The following is an 18,853-nucleotide window of genomic DNA, read 5'->3' as shown; positions in this document are numbered from 1 at the left end:
AGACCTCATCAGGTTTCCAAGAACAGGAATCTGTGGCTATCATGGACACACCTCACACACTCACCCAAACTGGACAGTCGAAGACTGGAAAAAGAGCAGGTGAGTTTTTTTCTAATCTTCAACTGTCATTGGTCATTTCCCTTTGACCTCTCTTATCAACAAGGCACTTCTACCCACAGAACTGTCGCTCACTGAATGTTTTTGTTTTTAGCACCATTCTGTGTAAACTCTAGAGACTGTTATGTGTGAAAATCCCAGGAGATTAGCAGTTTGGGAAATACTCAAACCAGCCCATCTGGGACCAACAACCATACCATGGTTAAAGTTATAGAAATCACACTTCTTTTTCATTCTAATGTTTGATGTGAACATGAACTGAAGCTCTTGACCTTTATCTGCATGCTTTTATGCATTGTACTGCAGCCACATGATTGGTTCATTGGATAACTGCATAAATGAGCAGGTGTACAGGTGTTTCTGTTAAAGTGGACAGTGAGTGCATTTCATCCTATAAATGATTTGTGTATTCGTCTACAATTTGTTTCACTATTTAAAATGATCTGTTAAACACTACTGTGTCTAAATATTTGACAGTATTTCTGTCATTATCATTCTTATAATACATTGCTAGACTTTAGTATCCAGTATATAATGGAGCATCCATCTGTACTATCTATACATCTTTCTGTGCCAACATAAATGTAATACAAATCAGTAAAGTATTGCAGTAATACCATTATCTTATTAAAGTAGAAAGTATTAGAATTGTACTTTAAAACATTTGTCAATTATATTACCTATATACTATATAAACCTTGAATTAGGAGCTGCACATGGATCTAGTGCTGCTGCATTAAGAATGAAACTGAAATATAAAAGTGTAATGTTTAGTTTATTGGCATGCACTGTACAATATATCATACATATATCATGCACATATGTCAGCATAAATATATAACTCAAACGAGAAAAAAAAATGTGCATAAGAGTGACAATGTCTGGTGTAAAAGGCCACGTTGATTATCATGGAAGTGTATTGGGCAGGGTGCCACTGTGCAGTGCCTTACTGTGTCTCGTGTAAAATCAGCTTTACTAACTGCCTTATGTTCAGCATTGTATTAGCATTACTACAGTGTTAGGATCTTGGGGGAATGCCAAAAAGTTCATTCCTGTTTTTGCAGATTTTTTCTCTCTCAATTACTGTAGATATGTACAGAAATCTTAAGTATTACCCTTATCTCCATTCCTCTGCAGTTTTCTATAGTAATAGAAATAGCTGCCCTCAGAAAATCAGTCAGTCATTCAGTCAGTATGGTATTAATAAGACTAAAGAAGTCTTTTTAATGAGTTATCCATAACACCGTAGACAGATCCTTATAAAATCAAAGGCTATGTGTGTTTTGATATCTGGTCAAAAATTCACTTTCTAAATTTCTTGTGGTTGTAATAAGAGCTTTTGAACTTTTGAAGTGTAGGCAATGTTAAAAAATAAATATGGATTTTGCTGCCATAGATTTTTGCCATCTTAGACCTCAGAACTTAGATTCCTGATACACTACATGGCCAAAAGGTTTGTGGACACCCGACCATTACACGCACATGTGTTTATTGAATATGCCATCACAGATTCATTCCTCCTTTGCTGTTATGACACTCTTCTGGGAAAGTTTTCCATTAGACTTTGGAGCATGCCTGTGGGGGATTTGCCCATTCAGCCACAAGCACATTAGTGAGGTCAGGCACTGATGTCATGTGAAGAGGCCTGGGTTGCAATCGGCATTTCAGTTCATCCTAAAGGTGTTCAGTATTGTTAAGGACAGGGCACTGGAGGCCACTTGCATTCTTGTACGCTAACATCGGCAAACCATGTCTTTGTGGATTGCACAGCAGGATAGTCATACTGGAACATGCTTGGTCCCTTAGTTCCAGTGAATGGAAATTGTAATGTTATAGCATACAAAGACATCCTAGACAGATTTTTGTGGCAACAGTTTTAGGGAAGACCCACATATGGGCGTGATGGTCAGGTGTCTGGCAGGTGCATTTCTATAGTTTGATCACTACTGGGGCACAGCCCCAAAAGTACTTAAAAATTTCGAAGGGGGTCTGGGGGCAAATTAACATACTACTCATTAACACAGCGATAAGCATTTGAAAGATAGTTACCTCTCCTCAGCTGCAATGTCGCATTATGAATTATTGTCTGATTGCATGTCGAGGTTTCCACGGGGAAAAGTGAAGAGAGGAGGAGCACAGCGAGGGGGCGAGGTGAATGATTGAAGAGGATGCACAGGATATTTTTGCTTCAGCTGGTGTTACAATATGCCTTCATGTTTTAAATTATTATAATGATGTAAATGATAACGTTCAATGAATAGGAAAGCCGATGTATCTACTGTAATCTACCTCATCAGACAATAATTTATCAGGAACATTTTACTGGGGCACAGGAAAATGTAAAAGGGTCTAGTGATGCCCCTGGTGTCCACAAACTTACCATATAGTGTAGCTTAGAACTGCTTTTCACTATTAGTCTGCACAAAAGCAGTGAAATATCACTGACATAATGACCCATATTTGGGATGCTGTCTGTTAGAACATTAGCATATACAGTAATGTTAAGTGGCAAAAATAGATCCTAAAACAGCTCTTTTGCTGTGACAGGTAAAAGTGTAGGGAATATAGGCCTGTTTCATCATGCAGTGATTAAAGTATATAAGTCAGAAACTGCTCAGCATGACATCTTGTCACACACTCCTTAGACGTTCAGCTGAAGATTTGTCTCTGCAATCTGCTCTAAAGAGCAGCTCAGTAAGCTAAGTAATGATGACAGCAAGACACTTGCTCAACGATGCCCTCAGAAGCAACCCTGAGTAATGTTATCTTAAACGTTGATTCATACATTATGAATAATATTTGTGCAACTCATGCCAAAACTGCTTCATGCATAAATCATTGCAGTTTTAATTCTTGGTAGCTCTATTAGTGGATGTCTTCTAGATAATGGAATTGCAAAAAAAATAAAAAAATTTAATCAAATGTCTCTAGGAGATAAAGTGGCGGATAAAGGACCCGGATTTGTCATGTGTTTAAAATCCATTTAGTCTTTAGATTCAGTCTAATTTCTGTTTTATTGTGAATCATGTCTCCATTTCAGTTTTTCTTGAGCTGCATATTTAATCTCATTGTTAATGCTCTGGTGCAGTGAGCCTGAGCCATGCTTTTATTAATTAGGATAATAAAGATGAACACATCCAAACAGCCCTAACCAAGTAAAACATTAGCAGTAGGTGTTCATTGCAACTTTAGGGCCCAGGGTTAAGGCTCCACCTGTTTAAACAGCACATAAGGGGGTCTTTTTAATGTTCTACAAAGCCTGTATCCACAAGTGTTGTTATTTATTCCTCATGATTTTACTATATTCATAAACTCCAATTATGTCTCATATAAGGTATTATAATACATTCCTAGATGACTTTACATGTCACCAGTAATTAAAAATATTTACTTGCACCTTAGTCATGGATATTTGGGTGCATAATGAATGGTACTGACATTTATGGACATTTTAGCAACGAAATATACTCTATATATACTCTCTTCCACTTAATTATAAAGTTTTCAACTAGAAAAATAAAAGTTTCTAGTGTTTTAGAAGTAGAAGTTCACACACAAGTAGGAATTTTTAATTCTGAAATGCTTTTTTGTTCATCGTGGTTGTAAAGATTGGTTATTTGTGTTACCATAGCCTTTCTGTCAGCTTGAATCAGTTTGACCATTTTCCTCTGACCTCATTCATCAGCAAGGTCAGATGAGATCACATTTTCTCCCTTTCTGAAGTTTGATGTGAACATTAACTGAAGCTCTTGACCTGTATCTGAATGATTTTATGCATCATGCTGCTGCCACATGATTACTGATTGGATAATTAATGAATCAGCAGTTACAGGTGTTCATTAAAGTGTCAAGTGAATGTGTGTGTGTGTGTGTGTGTGTGCGTGTGTGTGTGTTTGTATATATATATATATATGTCACGAATCGTGATGGAGCAGAGATAGGACGGATGCAAGTGCAGGATGGACAGTTGTTTATTTGAAAGAGAGACAGGCAGACAAATCCAAAACGTGATCCAAACGTAATCCGCAAACATGCAAGAGGCGATTGGCAAACAGGCATACACGGGGCAAGGCTGGAATCTAGGTCGTGGTCACGGAAAACAGGATCGATAAACAAAACGAGAAACAAACTATGACGAGGAACTGGAAGCGGATAATCCAGCGCAAATTAACTTTAAACATGGAACGTGACTGTGACTATGACTACGATACGAACTAAACTAATTCTAAACATGGACCGTGACTATGACTACGATACGAACTAAACTAACTCTATGGTATTAATCTTCCGCGTTGTGTGCTGGGAGGCGCGCGGTATATATGCGGACATGATCAGCGTCTAAACTGCTAGCAGCTGAGAGCAATACAGACCCACGTGAAATCCCAGCCAATGACAGAACAGGGAGGAGACATGACAGAAACATAAACAAAACACACGTGTCCAGATGTCATTACGGTCAACAACGGAAAAGCAGGTGCTCGTGCATTCGCGCTTAGAGCACGCTGCTTCAAGGGGGAATCATGACAGAACCCCCCCCCAAGGCACTCCTCCTGGAGTGCCATGAGTCATCCCATTTAATTGGCGGCCCCGGCCCCCTGGGCTGAATGTCCCAAGCAGAGCCAGGAAACTGCACGGTGTTCTTGGCGGCGCAGGGAAGCGGAGCGACGTTCACAGCAGGGCTGGCAGACTGAGCGAAGTCCTCGGTGGAGCGTGAAGGCAGAGCGACATCCACAGCCGGGCAGCCAGGCTGAGCGAAGTGCTCGGCGGAGCATGAAAGCGGAGCGACGTCCTCGGCTGAACAGGGAGGCTGAGCGACGTCCTCGGCTGAACAGGGAGGCTGAGCGACGTTCACAGCAGGGCAGGCAGACTGAGCGACGACCTCGGCGGAGCATGAAGGCAGAGCGACGTCCGCAGCCGGGCAGGCAGGCTGAGCAACGACCTCGGCGGAGCATGAAGGCAGAGCGACGTCCTCGGCGGAGCAGGGAAACAGAGCACTGTACTCGGCAGAGCAGGGAAGCAGGGCGACGTCCTCGTCGGAGCATGAAAGCGGAGCGACGTCTGCAGCCGGGCAGGCAGGCTGAGCGACGACCTCGGCAGAGCATGAAGGCAGAGCGAAGTCCCCTGTAAGGCCAGGGAGAGGAGCGTGGGTCTCCGTGCAGCCAGGGAGAGGAGCGTGGGTCTCCGTGCAGCCAGGGAGAGGAGCGTGGGTCTTCTCGAAGCAGAAGGGGGGAACGATGTTTGCCATGGAGCAGGAAGGCTGAGCGACGACCTCAGCTGACCAGGGGGGCTGAGCGACGACCTCAGCTGACCAGGGGGGCTGAGCGACGACCTCAGCTGACCAGGGGGGCTGAGGCTCTGAGGTTACCAGGTGAACCTTGGGCATGGGCGGAGCTTGGGTGGTCGTGTCAGTAGGCTCGGGCGTGAGCAGAACTTGGCTGTGCATGTCAGCAGACCAGGGCGTGAGCAGAACTTGGCTGGGCGTGTCAGCAGACCGGGGCGTGAGCAGAACTTGGCTGGGCGTGTCAGCAGACCGGGGCGTGAGCAGAACTTGGCTGGGCGTGTCAGCAGACCGGGGCGTGAGCAGAACTTGGGCGACCGGGGCGTGAGCAGAACTTGGGCGACCGGGTTGGTAGACTTGGGCGTGAGCAGAATTTGGTCATTAGGCTTAGATATTAGCAGAGCTTGGTCAACTGGATCAGCAGGCTTGGACGTGAGCTCAGGGACGTGAGACTTGGCTTGGACCTCAGGGACGTGAGACTTGGCTTGGACCTCAGGGACGTGAGACTTGGCTTGGACCTCAGGGACTGGAGACTTGGTTTGGACCTCAGGGACTGGAGACTTGGTTTGGACCTCAGGGATGTGAGACTTGGCTTGGACCTCAGGGACGTGAGACTTGGCTTGGACCTCAGGGACGTGAGACTTGGCTTGGACCTCAGGGACTGGAGGCTTGACTTGGACCTCAGAGACTGGAGGCTTGACTTGGACTTGGATTTCAGGGACTTGAGACTCGACTTGGACGTCAGAGCCTGGAGGCTTAACTTGGACTTGGATTTCAGGGACTTGAGACTCGACTTGGACGTCAGAGCCTGGAGGCTTGGCTTGGACGTCAGAGCCTGGAGGCTTGGCTTGGACGTCAGAGCCTGGAGGCTTGGCTTGGACGTCAGAGCCTGGAAGCTTGACTTGGGCTTCAGAGCCTGGAAGCTTGACTTGGGCTTCAGAGCCTGGAGGCTTGATTTGGACCTCAAAGACTGGAGGCTTGACTTGGACTTGGACCTCAGGGACTTGGGACTTGACTTGGACTTGGACCTCAGGGTTGAGCTCTGGTGCTGGTGCCTCCCTGCTGACCTCTCGCTGGTGAGCCCACCAGCTCGGCAGGTGAGCCCACCTCGTGGGGCTCAGGTTGGAGCTCTGAGGTCGCCAGGTTAACCTCTGGCTGGGGCTCTGGTGCTATGACCTCCGACGGGCGCTCCGAGGTCACCCTGTCGATCCCGGGCTGGGTCTCTGCACGGGCTCTCCGGTGGAGTTTCTTATGCTCCCGCCAGCTGCTCTTGAAGCATTCCTGAGAGCAGAAGAAAGCTTCCTGGAGGCCCAGCTTCTTGCAGGTGGGACATTGAAGCTGAGTCTCTCTCCCGCAGTCCTCGGTCACACATCTCGGAGATTTCGCCCCCGCGTTGGCCGGAAACTGAAGTGGATCGCTGGTTACTGCCCTGTCCATCTCCTCATAATAGAGGTTGAATGGTGGGTCCACCTGGGGCTGTCCATTGACTCTCCAACCCAGTAAATCAAGACCACAAAGTTGTCCAGGCTGTGAAAACGCCTCCATAAACAGCTCTGCAAACTGAGTGACATCATGGAGGGCTGGCGACCCAGCACTCACCAGCTGCTCCGCCCAGTCACGGGCCGGACCGCAAAACCTGGACACCAGGAACCCGATCCACTCTCTCTTAGTAGGCTTGGGAAACGCCAAGCTGCAGAAATACTCCTGGCAGCTGAAGAGGAACTCCAGCAGGTAGCTCCCCAATCCCGCTCTCTCTGGTGGCAATTCAACGGCGTACCTTTGGGGAAATTGCACGGACACTACTTCCCTGGTTTCTGTGGCGTGACTTCTCTCTCGTCCTTGTGCTGCATCCATGTTGAGGCGGAAGATTCTGTCACGAATCGTGACGGAGCAGAGATAGGACGGATGCAAGTGCAGGATGGACAGTTGTTTATTTGAAAGAGAGACAGGCAGACAAATCCAAAACGTGATCCAAAACGTAATCCACAAACATGCAAGAGGTCAGGCGATTGGCAAACAGGCATACACGGGGCAAGGCTGGAATCTAGGTCATGGTCACGGAAAACAGGGTCGATAAACAAAACGAGAAACGAACTATGACGAGGAACTGGAAGCGGATAATCCAGCGCGAACTAACTTTAAACATGAACGTGACTATGACTATGACTATGACTATGACTACGATACGAACTAAACTAACTCTAAACATGGACTATGGCTACGATACGAACTAATCTAACTCTATGGTATTACTCTTCCGCATTGTGTGCTGGGAGGCGCGCGGTGTATATGCGGACATGATCAGCGTCTAAACTGCTAACAGCTGAGAGCAATACAGACCCACGTGAAATCCCAGCCAATGACAGAACAGGGAGGAAACATGACAGAAACATAAACAAAACACACGTGTCCAGATGTCATTACGGTCAACAACGGAAAAGCAGGTGCTCGCGCATTCGCGCTTAGAGCACGCTGCTTCAAGGGGGAATCATGACTATATATATATATATATATATATATATATATATATATATATATATATATATAAAATATGTGTGTGTGTGTCAAGTGAATGTGTGTGTGTGTATGTGTATGTTATATGTAGTTTATAAATGGATTCAAAAAAGTCTGACTCTTTCACGTACATAAAATATTCAGTGTTTTACAATTATGTGATCATCAGTCATACGAGTAGAAGCCCATGACCCTATAATTAATAGTGATTTAACTATAGTGCTTTATTTGAGCTGTTTGAGACAAGTTAAATAAAAAACATGACTAATTCAAAAAGAAGTGATAAACATAGTCATAAATCTTTGTAAATACAGGATACATAAAAAGTGTTCTTATTCTATACATTCTTATTTTATAGCTCACGCCTCCACACTGCCTTTCATGTTACTTGCTGGCAGATTTAATTTGCTCTAGCACTGGTTTCTTCCAGGCATTACCGAATGAGAGTTTACCTTGACTTCAAACTGGCTCCTGAGCACACACACACACACACACACACAGACATGTCTATCTTTACATGACTATGGCTGACTCATAATTATGTAACAACAACAAAAAGATTTCTTTTTGCTTTTTCCTGATGTTGTGATGTGTTATTTAAAAATAAAAACAGTAGAATTAACAGTGATGTACTGGCAACCTGGGTTAAATATATGCAGTAAAATTTTACATGGTATGAAGTAACACATAATCCAGTATTTTAGCTCATTTGGTTGATGCAGGATACAACTGAGCAATGCTGGGATTTAAACACATGACGTTCTGATCTGTAACACAAAGCCTTAACCACTGAGCCACCACAATTAGCATAACCAGTTTGCTATCATTCAATGCAATCTTTTAGGGTAGTTATTTCAACAATAGAAGTGGTTGATTCACTGGTTGAATGTGTTATAATAAAGCTAATTGAGGTGACTCAGTGGTTAAGACTTTGTGTTACAGTCAAACGGTTGTGTGTTCAAATCCCAGCACCACCAAACTGCCATATTTTGGGACCTAGTCCAGACCCTTCAGCTCTTGTATTCTGCATTGAGGAAATATACTGGATTATGTGTTATATTATACTATTTAAGTAAAACATACCTTGTATTTGTTTACTGTAAATTTTACAGCACTTTACTGGCAACTCAGGTGGTCAATAAGTTGCTGTTAATTTTACAGCATTTTTTTACAGTGTACTCTTTAAATTAACAGTGCAGTCATAACACCTAATCTGTCTTTAATACTTTGACCCTTTTGCCAGATAGGAAGCAGACAGCTCATAATATAATCTGTCTTTGAACACTTTATTTTTAGCATCTTTAATTTATATGATAATAGTGTAAATTTTCAGCAAGGCTGAATGGGCAAAAATGGTCACATTGAGCATTTATGGAGGTGTGAAAGAGGATTGGTTTGAACTTCTGATCTTTGGTGTAAAATTAGGCTTGATGCATTTCACTTATATCATGATACTGTCAGATTTATACAAATTGATCGCTGCTCTGATATGCCAATCTGAATTCACTTTTCTCTATACTGAGGCAGTCCTTTTCTTTAGTGACCATGGTACTCAAAGATGTGAAGGTGTGAAATATTCTGCTGTTATATTAGTACTGGGACTCCATACACAAACTGTTTTCATTTGAACTGGTCTCAGCATCTATATCATTGTTTCTGACAGATGTCATATCCGAGTGATTGACACATTTGGTACTGAGCCAGCATATAACCATGAGGAATACGCCACCCTGCATGGCTACAGGACCAACTGGGGCTACTGGAACCTCAACTGCAGACAGTACATGACTATGTTCCGTAAGTAGGGATATTGTTTTTTGTTGTTTTTTGTTTTTTTTGTTAGCACTGTGGGAGAGCAAATTTTAAATGGTTAGGTATAACTGAGCCAGACAGTTGTCTGTGTGTTGAGTGTGTGAGTTTGTAGCACACTGGGCTGCAGCTGCTAGTAATTCATGCCCAAGGTGTATATACTGGCTGTTCAGCGGAATACAATTCCACAGAGAAGCAGAGCAAGTGTTCATGGTCACAGCTGTGTGTTTGTATTTTGCTTGTATGCGTATTACAGTCTGAGCCAGTGATTTAGTCGATAGTTCAGTGATTTAAATATTAAATGAAAAGAGCCCAGACATCTTGCTTTGGAAAAAAGTAATAACAACATTGCATTTTGCCTTGTCGTTCTGTTCAGCTTTGCACAATTATGCTCTCTAAGTTATCCCAATGCTGCTCTTGTTCTTTGTAGTCACCTTTGCTGTATTTATTGTTTTGTACACTGCCTTACAGCAGCTCTGTGCCAGTCTATGTTCAGAGGTGCTGTATTGTCTTGTATGTTACTCCATGGTCCTAGAGGAGTGATATTTCAGTATGTAGGTATATATGAAAAATGTCAATTAAATTAAAATTATTTTAAAAATAATTATTTTTATAATTAAACTGGTGACTGTTCAATATCTTTCCCTCATTGTTTTCATAATAAACTATGCTCTCTTGTTTTGTTTTCATCTGGGGGTTAAATGATAGACATTTTGCATACATCATTCTGTCTGTAATGTGCAATGTAGAGAGGGAGGTGAGAGGCAGGTGAGATCAGCATTGCTTTTATTAAGAACAGACCAAAAATCATTGTCAAAAACCATAGATGGGTCAGAGAACAGGCAGACAATGTTAACAAAGGCATATAAATATTCGTAGTCAAGGCACAGGCACCAATCAAAAACCAGGAAATGAATCAGAATGAGAAATGCAGAACTGGAACCAGAAATGTGGGGAAAACATGGCTTGGAATTTAATTAACTGTAAAGCCGGACTACCGTAGAATCAAAACAAAAGACAGGGAAGCATGTTTGTGTTTGAATCCGCGCTGCAGACCCGAACGCACAGTGTGCGCTAAGGAGGAATTACGTGGCATAGTAAAATTCAGGAAATTAAAAGAATCAGAAACGTAGAACTGGGACCAGAAATGTGCGAAAAACACAGCTCAGAACTTAACCGATAGAAAAGTTCTATAAGACCTTGTAACAAGACAAAGAAACAGAAGGGCTTAAATATACAAACTGATCAGAAACTAATACAAAACAGGAGAAAACAATCAACAGGCAACAAGGCAATAAACCAGAGTAGGGACAGAGACATGACTAGAATCAAAACAACAATATACAGAAGTGGGTTTGTGCTTGAATCCACACTGCATGCTGGAAGGTGCAGCCTGCACAAAGGGTGAATTACATTATTACATGATCAGAAATCTTCATGATATTAACCATTAAAGGGTTGTGCACTACAGATTTTTTATTTTTTTTTGCATTATAGGATTTAATATAAATCCTTTTATTATAAAGCCAAGACCTGCCAACTCTTTCCCTATGCAGCACATACTCCTGACAACTCCTTCATGGGCTTTGTTGCTGAAGAACTAAACCACACGGAGAGGCTCAACATTCAGAGAGAGAAAGTCAACAATATGGCAGTGATCTATGGCAAAGAGGCCAGCATGTGGAAGGTGAGTGCGTACACACACACACACACACACACACACACACACACACACACACACACACTGAACAACAGCAAGTATTCCTCATGAATATTTTACCAATGTGAAAAATTCAGAGGCACTGGATTTATGATCATCTTCCTTTTCATATCTCCCGGACACTCATCTTAAGACACTGTTTGATGCTTTATAAACCGTGAAGGGCCTGCGGGTGTCACCTCGGTCATGTAAAGCTTCATGACTGATAGGAACATAATGAACTCTACTCACCCTGATTTATAGAGCTACAGAGACACAGGCATCCTCTCGAGTCGCATCTGTTTATGAATGTTATAAATCTAGAGTCGATGGCTGCTGCGGTAATAACTCTCTGATGACTTGTCAAACGCTTTTACCAGGTAAGTGGTGCCAGATTTAGCTTCTAATGTGGCACTCATCCCTGAGGACTTGAGGCTTGTGTATCATTTTATGGCCACAGTAGGCTCAGCACTTCTAAAAGGTACACACTATAGAGATAGATTGCCTATCAGAGTCTGTTAGGCACAATGACAGAATTGCACTGCAGTGGCATTTTAGACAGCATACACTTAGCACTGTGACACTAATCAAGTTGTGATGAAGCGCAACGCTTGCAAAGAGAGAGACAGATAGAGACAGAAAGAGAATTAAACATCATGTAAACATCAGCAGAGGAAGATGCTTCCTTCTGTTCCTACCAAAAAGCTGACAAGCAGCCCACTTTATTCTCTTAGAACACATGCTTTGGCTGTCAGACTTCTACAGACATGCCGCTGTTTTTTTTTTTCTGACAGTATTCAAACATGCTTAGCAATTCAAATGACTGTTCTTGTCTTCATATCATGAAGACCAATACTATCTTTTCAGTCAAATGCCCTCACAAGAATTATGACCTGTACGCCATTCTGTCACCTAAGGCATTTATACAGTGTCACTCAACAGGATGAGATCAGAACTAATTCCTTTCTCTTTCTGTTTCTGTTATATGTCCATCTGCTCTTGCCACTCTCCACAGCTTGAGGTAAGTGAGACATTTAATAAATTGTTAGATGACAACAAATTTTGCATTTAATGGCCTGGTGTGCATAAATACAGCTGGAAGTGAAAAAAGGAGGTGGGAGAAGTTGTGTATTGAATACCAGATGTGTTAGATGCAGCTGCTGCAATATTATACTATTGTAATAAGATTCGGTAACTCTTCAGTGGCATCATGACACAGAGGTAACCATGTCATAAACCTGTAATACCTTTGATGTCATATGCTACTGTATTAGTGTTACTACATAATATTTGGTCATGCACCTATCATTATGCTATTTTTTACTAAGTGTGCTCTAGATTGCCATACAGCTTAACACAGGTATTATTACACATAGTATATGTCTTAACACAAATGACATAACATCTTATGTCACCTCATGAAAATCACTCTACAAAATGTCACATTTATAATTAAAAAAAATATTTTGTAAACATGCATTATAAACATTGACAATGTGACAGTTCCATTGTTATTGAGTGCTGTTTACAATGAACATTGTTACAAAACAGCTCTGCAGAAATATATACATTTAGGATGTACATTTTAAATGTATGAATTTATATATTTATATTCTATGAGCAAGTCAGAGGCAACGGTGGAAAGGGAAAAACTCCCCAAGACAACATGAGAAAAAAACCTTAACAGGACCCATCCTCATCTGGGTGACACCGGATAGTGAGATTATAAATAATTCCCTTCTATAACTGTGTACTACATGGTCAAAAAGTACTATTGTGTAGCCAGGAAATTAATTATAGTTTTAACATGACGTCTATTTTATTGAATTTATCGGCTGTTCACTGATGGAGACTTGAGTGAAAAACCGTTGTGGCAATTGCAGTCCTAAAGTATTCTATTCTTAATATTCTATCAGATACCAGATAGTGACACTAGATAAACAACCACCTTTTTAAATCTACAGTGCCCTCCACTAATACTGGCACCCTTGGTAAATATGAGCAAAGAAGGTTGTGAAAAATTGTCTTTATTTTTTAACCATTTGATCTTTTGTTAACAAATTCACAAAAATACTCTACTCTCATGGATATCAAACAATCGCAAACACAACACAGTTTTATCAATAACAAAAAAAAGCTTTGTTAAATATAGGTGTACAACAATTATTGGCACCCCTATGAATTCATATGGAAAAAATATATTTGAAGTATATTCCTATTGATATTTTTTTTTAAAATTTAGCACACCTGGGTGACTAGGAACAATAAATTGTTCAACCAGGACTTCCTGTTTCACAGGGGTATACAGGTGCATCTCAAAAAAATAGAATATTGTGGAATGTTCATTTTTTTTCCTTAATTTAATTTAAAAAGTGGAACTTTAATATATTCTAGATTCATTACACATAAAGTGAAATATTTCATGCCTTTCTTTTTTTTTTTGTTTTAATCTTGATGATTATGGCTTACAGCTCATGGAAATCAAAAATCCAGTATCTCAAAATATTAGAATAAGGAATTTATAATCACCACTCCTGGGGAGGGTTACAGTGGTCTTAATCGTCCTCCATTTGTACACAATTTCTCTGACAGTGGATTGGTGGAGTCCAAACTTATTAGAGATTTTGTAACCTTTTTTAAACATTTTCCAGCCTGATGAGCATCAACAACTCTTTTTCTGAGGCCCTCAGAAATCTTTTTTTGTTTGTGCCATGATGCACTTCCACAAACATGTGCTGTGAAGATGAGACTTTAATGGATCCCTGTTCTTTAAATAAAACAGAGCGCTCATTCACACCTGACTGGCATCCCATTGATTGAAAACCCCTGACTCTAATTTCACCTTCAAATTAACTACTAATCTTAGCGGTTCACATACTTTTGCCACTCACAAGTATGTAATATTGGATAATATTCCTCAATAAATAAATGCGCAAATATAATATATTTTGTCTCATCTGTTTAATTGGGTTCTCTTTGTCTACTATTAGGACTTGTGTGAAAATCTGATGATGTTTCAGGTCATATATATGCGGATATATAGAAAATTCAAACTTTCAAGCATCACTGTAAATCCATCTTAACACCTTATTGAAATAACCAATTTGTTTACAAAATAACAGTGTTAATAATGTTAAAATATAAGTAGCATTATTAGTAAAATTTACACATCACATAAGGTCAGATTATCTCTCCCAAATTTTTTATACACATCACCTTTTCCTTGCATGGCTAAGAGGAAGATGTGAAATCCATGTCGTTCTGTCAACATTTTGCACATTTTTCTTTTTTTTTTTTCATTTATTTAATGTGTTTCAATCTTGTTTTAGCCTGATATTGCTATATTCAATCCCTTGCATGTTTTTAAATAATTTCTTATTATTTATATTTGTTTTTGTACTCGGGTGCACAATGGCTTAGTGGTTAGCATGTTCACCTCACACCTCCAGGGTTGAGATTTCAATTCCCGCTGCGATCCTGTGTGACTCTCGTTTAGTCCCCCAGCATGGTAGGCTGATTGGCATGTCCAAAGTGTTCATAGCGTGTGAATGGGTATGTGAATGTGTGTGCGATTGTGCCCTGCGATGGAATGGCACTCTGTCCAAGGTGTACCCTGCCTTGTGCTACATGCTCCCTGGGATAGTCTCCAGATTTTCCGCTACCCAGTAGGATAAGCGATATAGAAGATGGATGAATGGATGGATGCATTTAGACTCAAATATGTGCACACTTTATGCAATGCTCTGCATTTATTACAGTACCCCAAAAATATTTACATAAAATGTAGTAGCAGAAATCATTATATTATAATATATATATATTTGCTGTATGTTCTGACAGCCAACTAGACATCAAATGAACTATATGTCATTACAAAAATATCATTGTGCTGCACTGCTCACAAGAGAATTAAAGGGAATACAATACAATGTACCTGGAAGATCCTAGCCCTTGTTTTTACACATGTGCCTAGGTCACAAAATTCATTAATGCATTCCAAAGTATTTCTTAATACCCAATACTCCGTTCATGGTACACTATATGGCCATAAGTATGTGGACACCTGACCAATGTAATTATGTCACTGCAATTAGCTACCCATGCTGAAGAAAAACACTTCCTAAAAATTTAACATAATTCCTGTAATAATTTTCATTAGCAATTATAATCATGAGATACAAATCGGAAAATAGTTCATTGACACCATTCATTGAACTCACATTAGAAACAACTTTTGTAATCCAATTTTCAGTTTAGGCACCCTGTTTTGGGCAATATGTCCAACATCCTGGAATGCTTTGTTTAATGATGTTTTCCACCCAGGGATTTAACGGCTGTACTTGTAACTCAATTTGAATTGGCCATTTTCTCTCCTACAGGGGAAAGACAAGTTTCTCACCATCCTGCACCGCTACATGGACATTCATGGAACAGTCTACTATGAAGCCCAGAGGCCTCCAGAAATACCTGCCTTTGTCATAAACCATGGCTTGTTGCCCCAACATGAGCTTCAGCAGCTTCTTAGGAAGGCCAAGGTATTGACATTGTTTTTGTGAATTTTAACTTATTTCTTGACTATACGACATTATACATAGGAACTGTTTATTGCGCATTCCTTGCATCAAAGCTGAGCCAGAGGCCCTTTTAATAGGCAAAGTATATAATCAGAGGTCAGATCATAGCCCAATACAGCTAATGTACAGCAGGTAGTTTCATAATAAAGGTTACCACATAGAGAACAGAAACATGACTCAAGGAACATGGGTAAAAATGAACCACAGCTTAGATACATGAATACATTTCTTCACACAAACTGACAAGCTGACAAGAGTATAAATACACAAATTTACTCAACATAATTTCTGTCTTTCTTTTTTCAGCTTTTTGTGGGATTTGGTTTTCCTTATGAAGGTCCTGCCCCTTTGGAGGCCATAGCCAATGGCTGCATTTTCCTTCAGCCCAAATTTCATCCACCTCGTAGCTCTCTCAACAACGAGTTCTTCAGAGGGAAGCCCATGTCCAGAGAGGTGAGTCCTGAGAGTCCACCAAAGATTGGCTAGAGTTAAATCGGATTCACCAGAACCCCAACCTGAATTCATGACACTTGTAAGAAAAAAATCAAGTATAATATGATGCTATTAGGATTTTGTACATATTGTGTGTAAATACTTGGGTTTCTAGCTTGTTGGCAACTTTAGACTTAAGCAAAACTACAGTAGAAAACATTATATATTTTCATGATCCCCAGAACCGAATCTGAAAAATCAGATGACCTCCAGTTAGGGCTGCACAATTATGGCCAAAATGATAATCCCGATAGTTATTTTCAATATTGAGATCTCGATTATTTATCACAATTATGCAATGATTTTAGGGACAACATATTTTTATTGTACTTTCACATTTAAATAAACAGACCGCTGCTTTCACCTCCATGTTTTGCTACATTCCTGCTAATGTACAAATCTTTGCATCAAATTAGACTGATCCTTAAAGTGCATCATCTCGTAGAAGCAAAGTATAAATAAAATTGTACCCAAAATATAGGATAAGTAAAAATGTCATCAACCAAATGAAAATATGCATAAAATATAACAATATGCAACTAAATGAAAACAATTCAGGCATATGCAGAAAAGGCAATAACAGTGTTTACAGGAGGAGAGACGCAAGACAGTTTCTTTTAGGAGATTACAAAAATTTAGGAGCACAATTGAAGCTTAGTGGGGTTTTTTTGTGTGAAGGTAACTATTGCGCGGTGTAGATGCATTTTGGACTTCCTGTAGTTTTTATTCCGATTGTATTATACAACTCCGAACAGGTCACTTGCACCGGTGCGAATAAATATTTAGTCACAGTCGCACAAAGTACTTCAGTCGCAAATGCGAGTGAAATGGTCGCACTGTAGAGCCCTGAGTTTATCTGTAAAGTTTTTTCCCGTTCGGCGTGATGATGTTTAATGTCCCCGACAACCTCTGTAGTGCCATTTAGCATTGTGCTAGCTAGTGTCATGATTTCCCCTCGTGCAAGCGCTGGAGCTCGCAGAGAAATTGGCTGCCCGAGCGCTAAAACGCTAACCCCATTTCCGGGTTTTGGCACTACAAAATGATGTCAGCCCTGCGCCGCTCTATGTGATTGACTGTAAGTGTAGGAAGCGCTTGATTTGAATGGAGAAAACAGTTTCTCCAGAGTTTCCTATGAGCGGAGGACGAACTTTAAACGTCAATATCGCAGTCGATCATGTTCATTTAATCGTGGGTAGTAAAAATCGTAATCACGATCGATATCCGATTAATTGTGCAGCCCTACCTTCAGTCAAGCATCTGATGACTAATGTAACCTGATTACAAGCACAATATTCCTGATAAATAGTTGCCTTTTTAAAATCCTTTTATTTAAGCCTTAATAAGTTGTCTTAAATTTTTAATATGTATTATGAAGTATATCCTAAATTTGATGTGTTTTATGTGTTTTAACTAGGTGTTTTCTGGTAAGATATGTATGGAATTACACACAACAGACCATGTTATATGAAAATAATGCACACCTGGGGGGAGTGATGTGCCCCAATGAGTGTGCATTATTTTTGTATAATAGCATGGTCTGTCGTATGTTATTCCTTACTTATAAGGAATGTACCACTTATACCACAGCAATTTGTCAGCAATTACAACGCTTAGTTTATTAATGTACGAAACATTGTGCATTTTAACAGTTTATTGTTAGATTTAATATTGTGGAATGTCTAAGAGGCAAGTTAATGTCTGTTCTCACTTCTGTTATACAGCCCCTCCAGGATTTTGCGATTGGATTGTAGAAATTAATGCAAAATCAAGTAATTTCAGCAATGTTTAAAATTACAGCAGAATTTCAGCAGTCTTATTTACCAAGAAACATTACTGCGAAAGAGTGTGCAGAACTATTTTGCGCAATTGCAATTTCGCCAATTCAAATGGTGTTCTACAAAAAAGTGCAAAAAACTCCACAAGTTGCATCACAAAGTTTGAAAAAAGCCGCAGCAAAATCAAACATCAAAACACTCTCTCTCTCTCTCAAAAATAAAAATAAAAACACAGCTTGTACTTTTTCCTGAGAAAACGTAACACGATAAAAAATGTCTTTTTTGTCTTTTTAATCAGGTGTCTTCTCAACATCCTTACACTGAACAGTACATTGGCAGACCACACGTCATCACTGTGGACTATAACAATACAGAGGAAATTGAGGCAACTATTGAGGAAATCCTGAAAGCTAAGGTGAGCTGAAATTTACTTAAAACAAGGAAATACTAAATTATTTTTGTTAATTCTTATTAATTTGATCACATTCAACAGAATTTCAGTGTGTTTTTTCAAATTCACTCTGTAGCTTAGGAATTATGGATGCCTACAGGCCGGTTGAGTTGCCCATTTAAGGTAACAGTAGAAGTGCTTATT

General features: G+C 40.4%; 1 protein-coding gene across 1 annotated transcript in view; it reads left to right on the top strand.

The window, feature by feature from the left end:
• The window catches only part of LOC108274344 (alpha-1,6-mannosylglycoprotein 6-beta-N-acetylglucosaminyltransferase B), a 104,546-nt gene that overhangs the window by 74,143 nt on the left and 11,550 nt on the right, over positions 1 to 18,853 (top strand). The window contains exons 10-14 of the mRNA XM_053674242.1: positions 9,573 to 9,706; positions 11,275 to 11,405; positions 15,788 to 15,952; positions 16,298 to 16,444; positions 18,557 to 18,673. Of these exons, the coding sequence (XP_053530217.1) occupies positions 9,573 to 9,706; positions 11,275 to 11,405; positions 15,788 to 15,952; positions 16,298 to 16,444; positions 18,557 to 18,673 (694 nt within the window). The remainder of the gene's footprint in view (positions 1 to 9,572; positions 9,707 to 11,274; positions 11,406 to 15,787; positions 15,953 to 16,297; positions 16,445 to 18,556; positions 18,674 to 18,853) is intronic.

The sequence above is a fragment of the Ictalurus punctatus genome, chromosome 2 (assembly GCF_001660625.3).
Source record: "Ictalurus punctatus breed USDA103 chromosome 2, Coco_2.0, whole genome shotgun sequence".
In the NCBI taxonomy this organism is placed as follows: domain Eukaryota; kingdom Metazoa; phylum Chordata; class Actinopteri; order Siluriformes; family Ictaluridae; genus Ictalurus; species Ictalurus punctatus.
The sequence above is the reverse complement of the archived record's forward strand: the minus strand, read 5'-3'. Positions and strand labels throughout refer to the sequence as shown.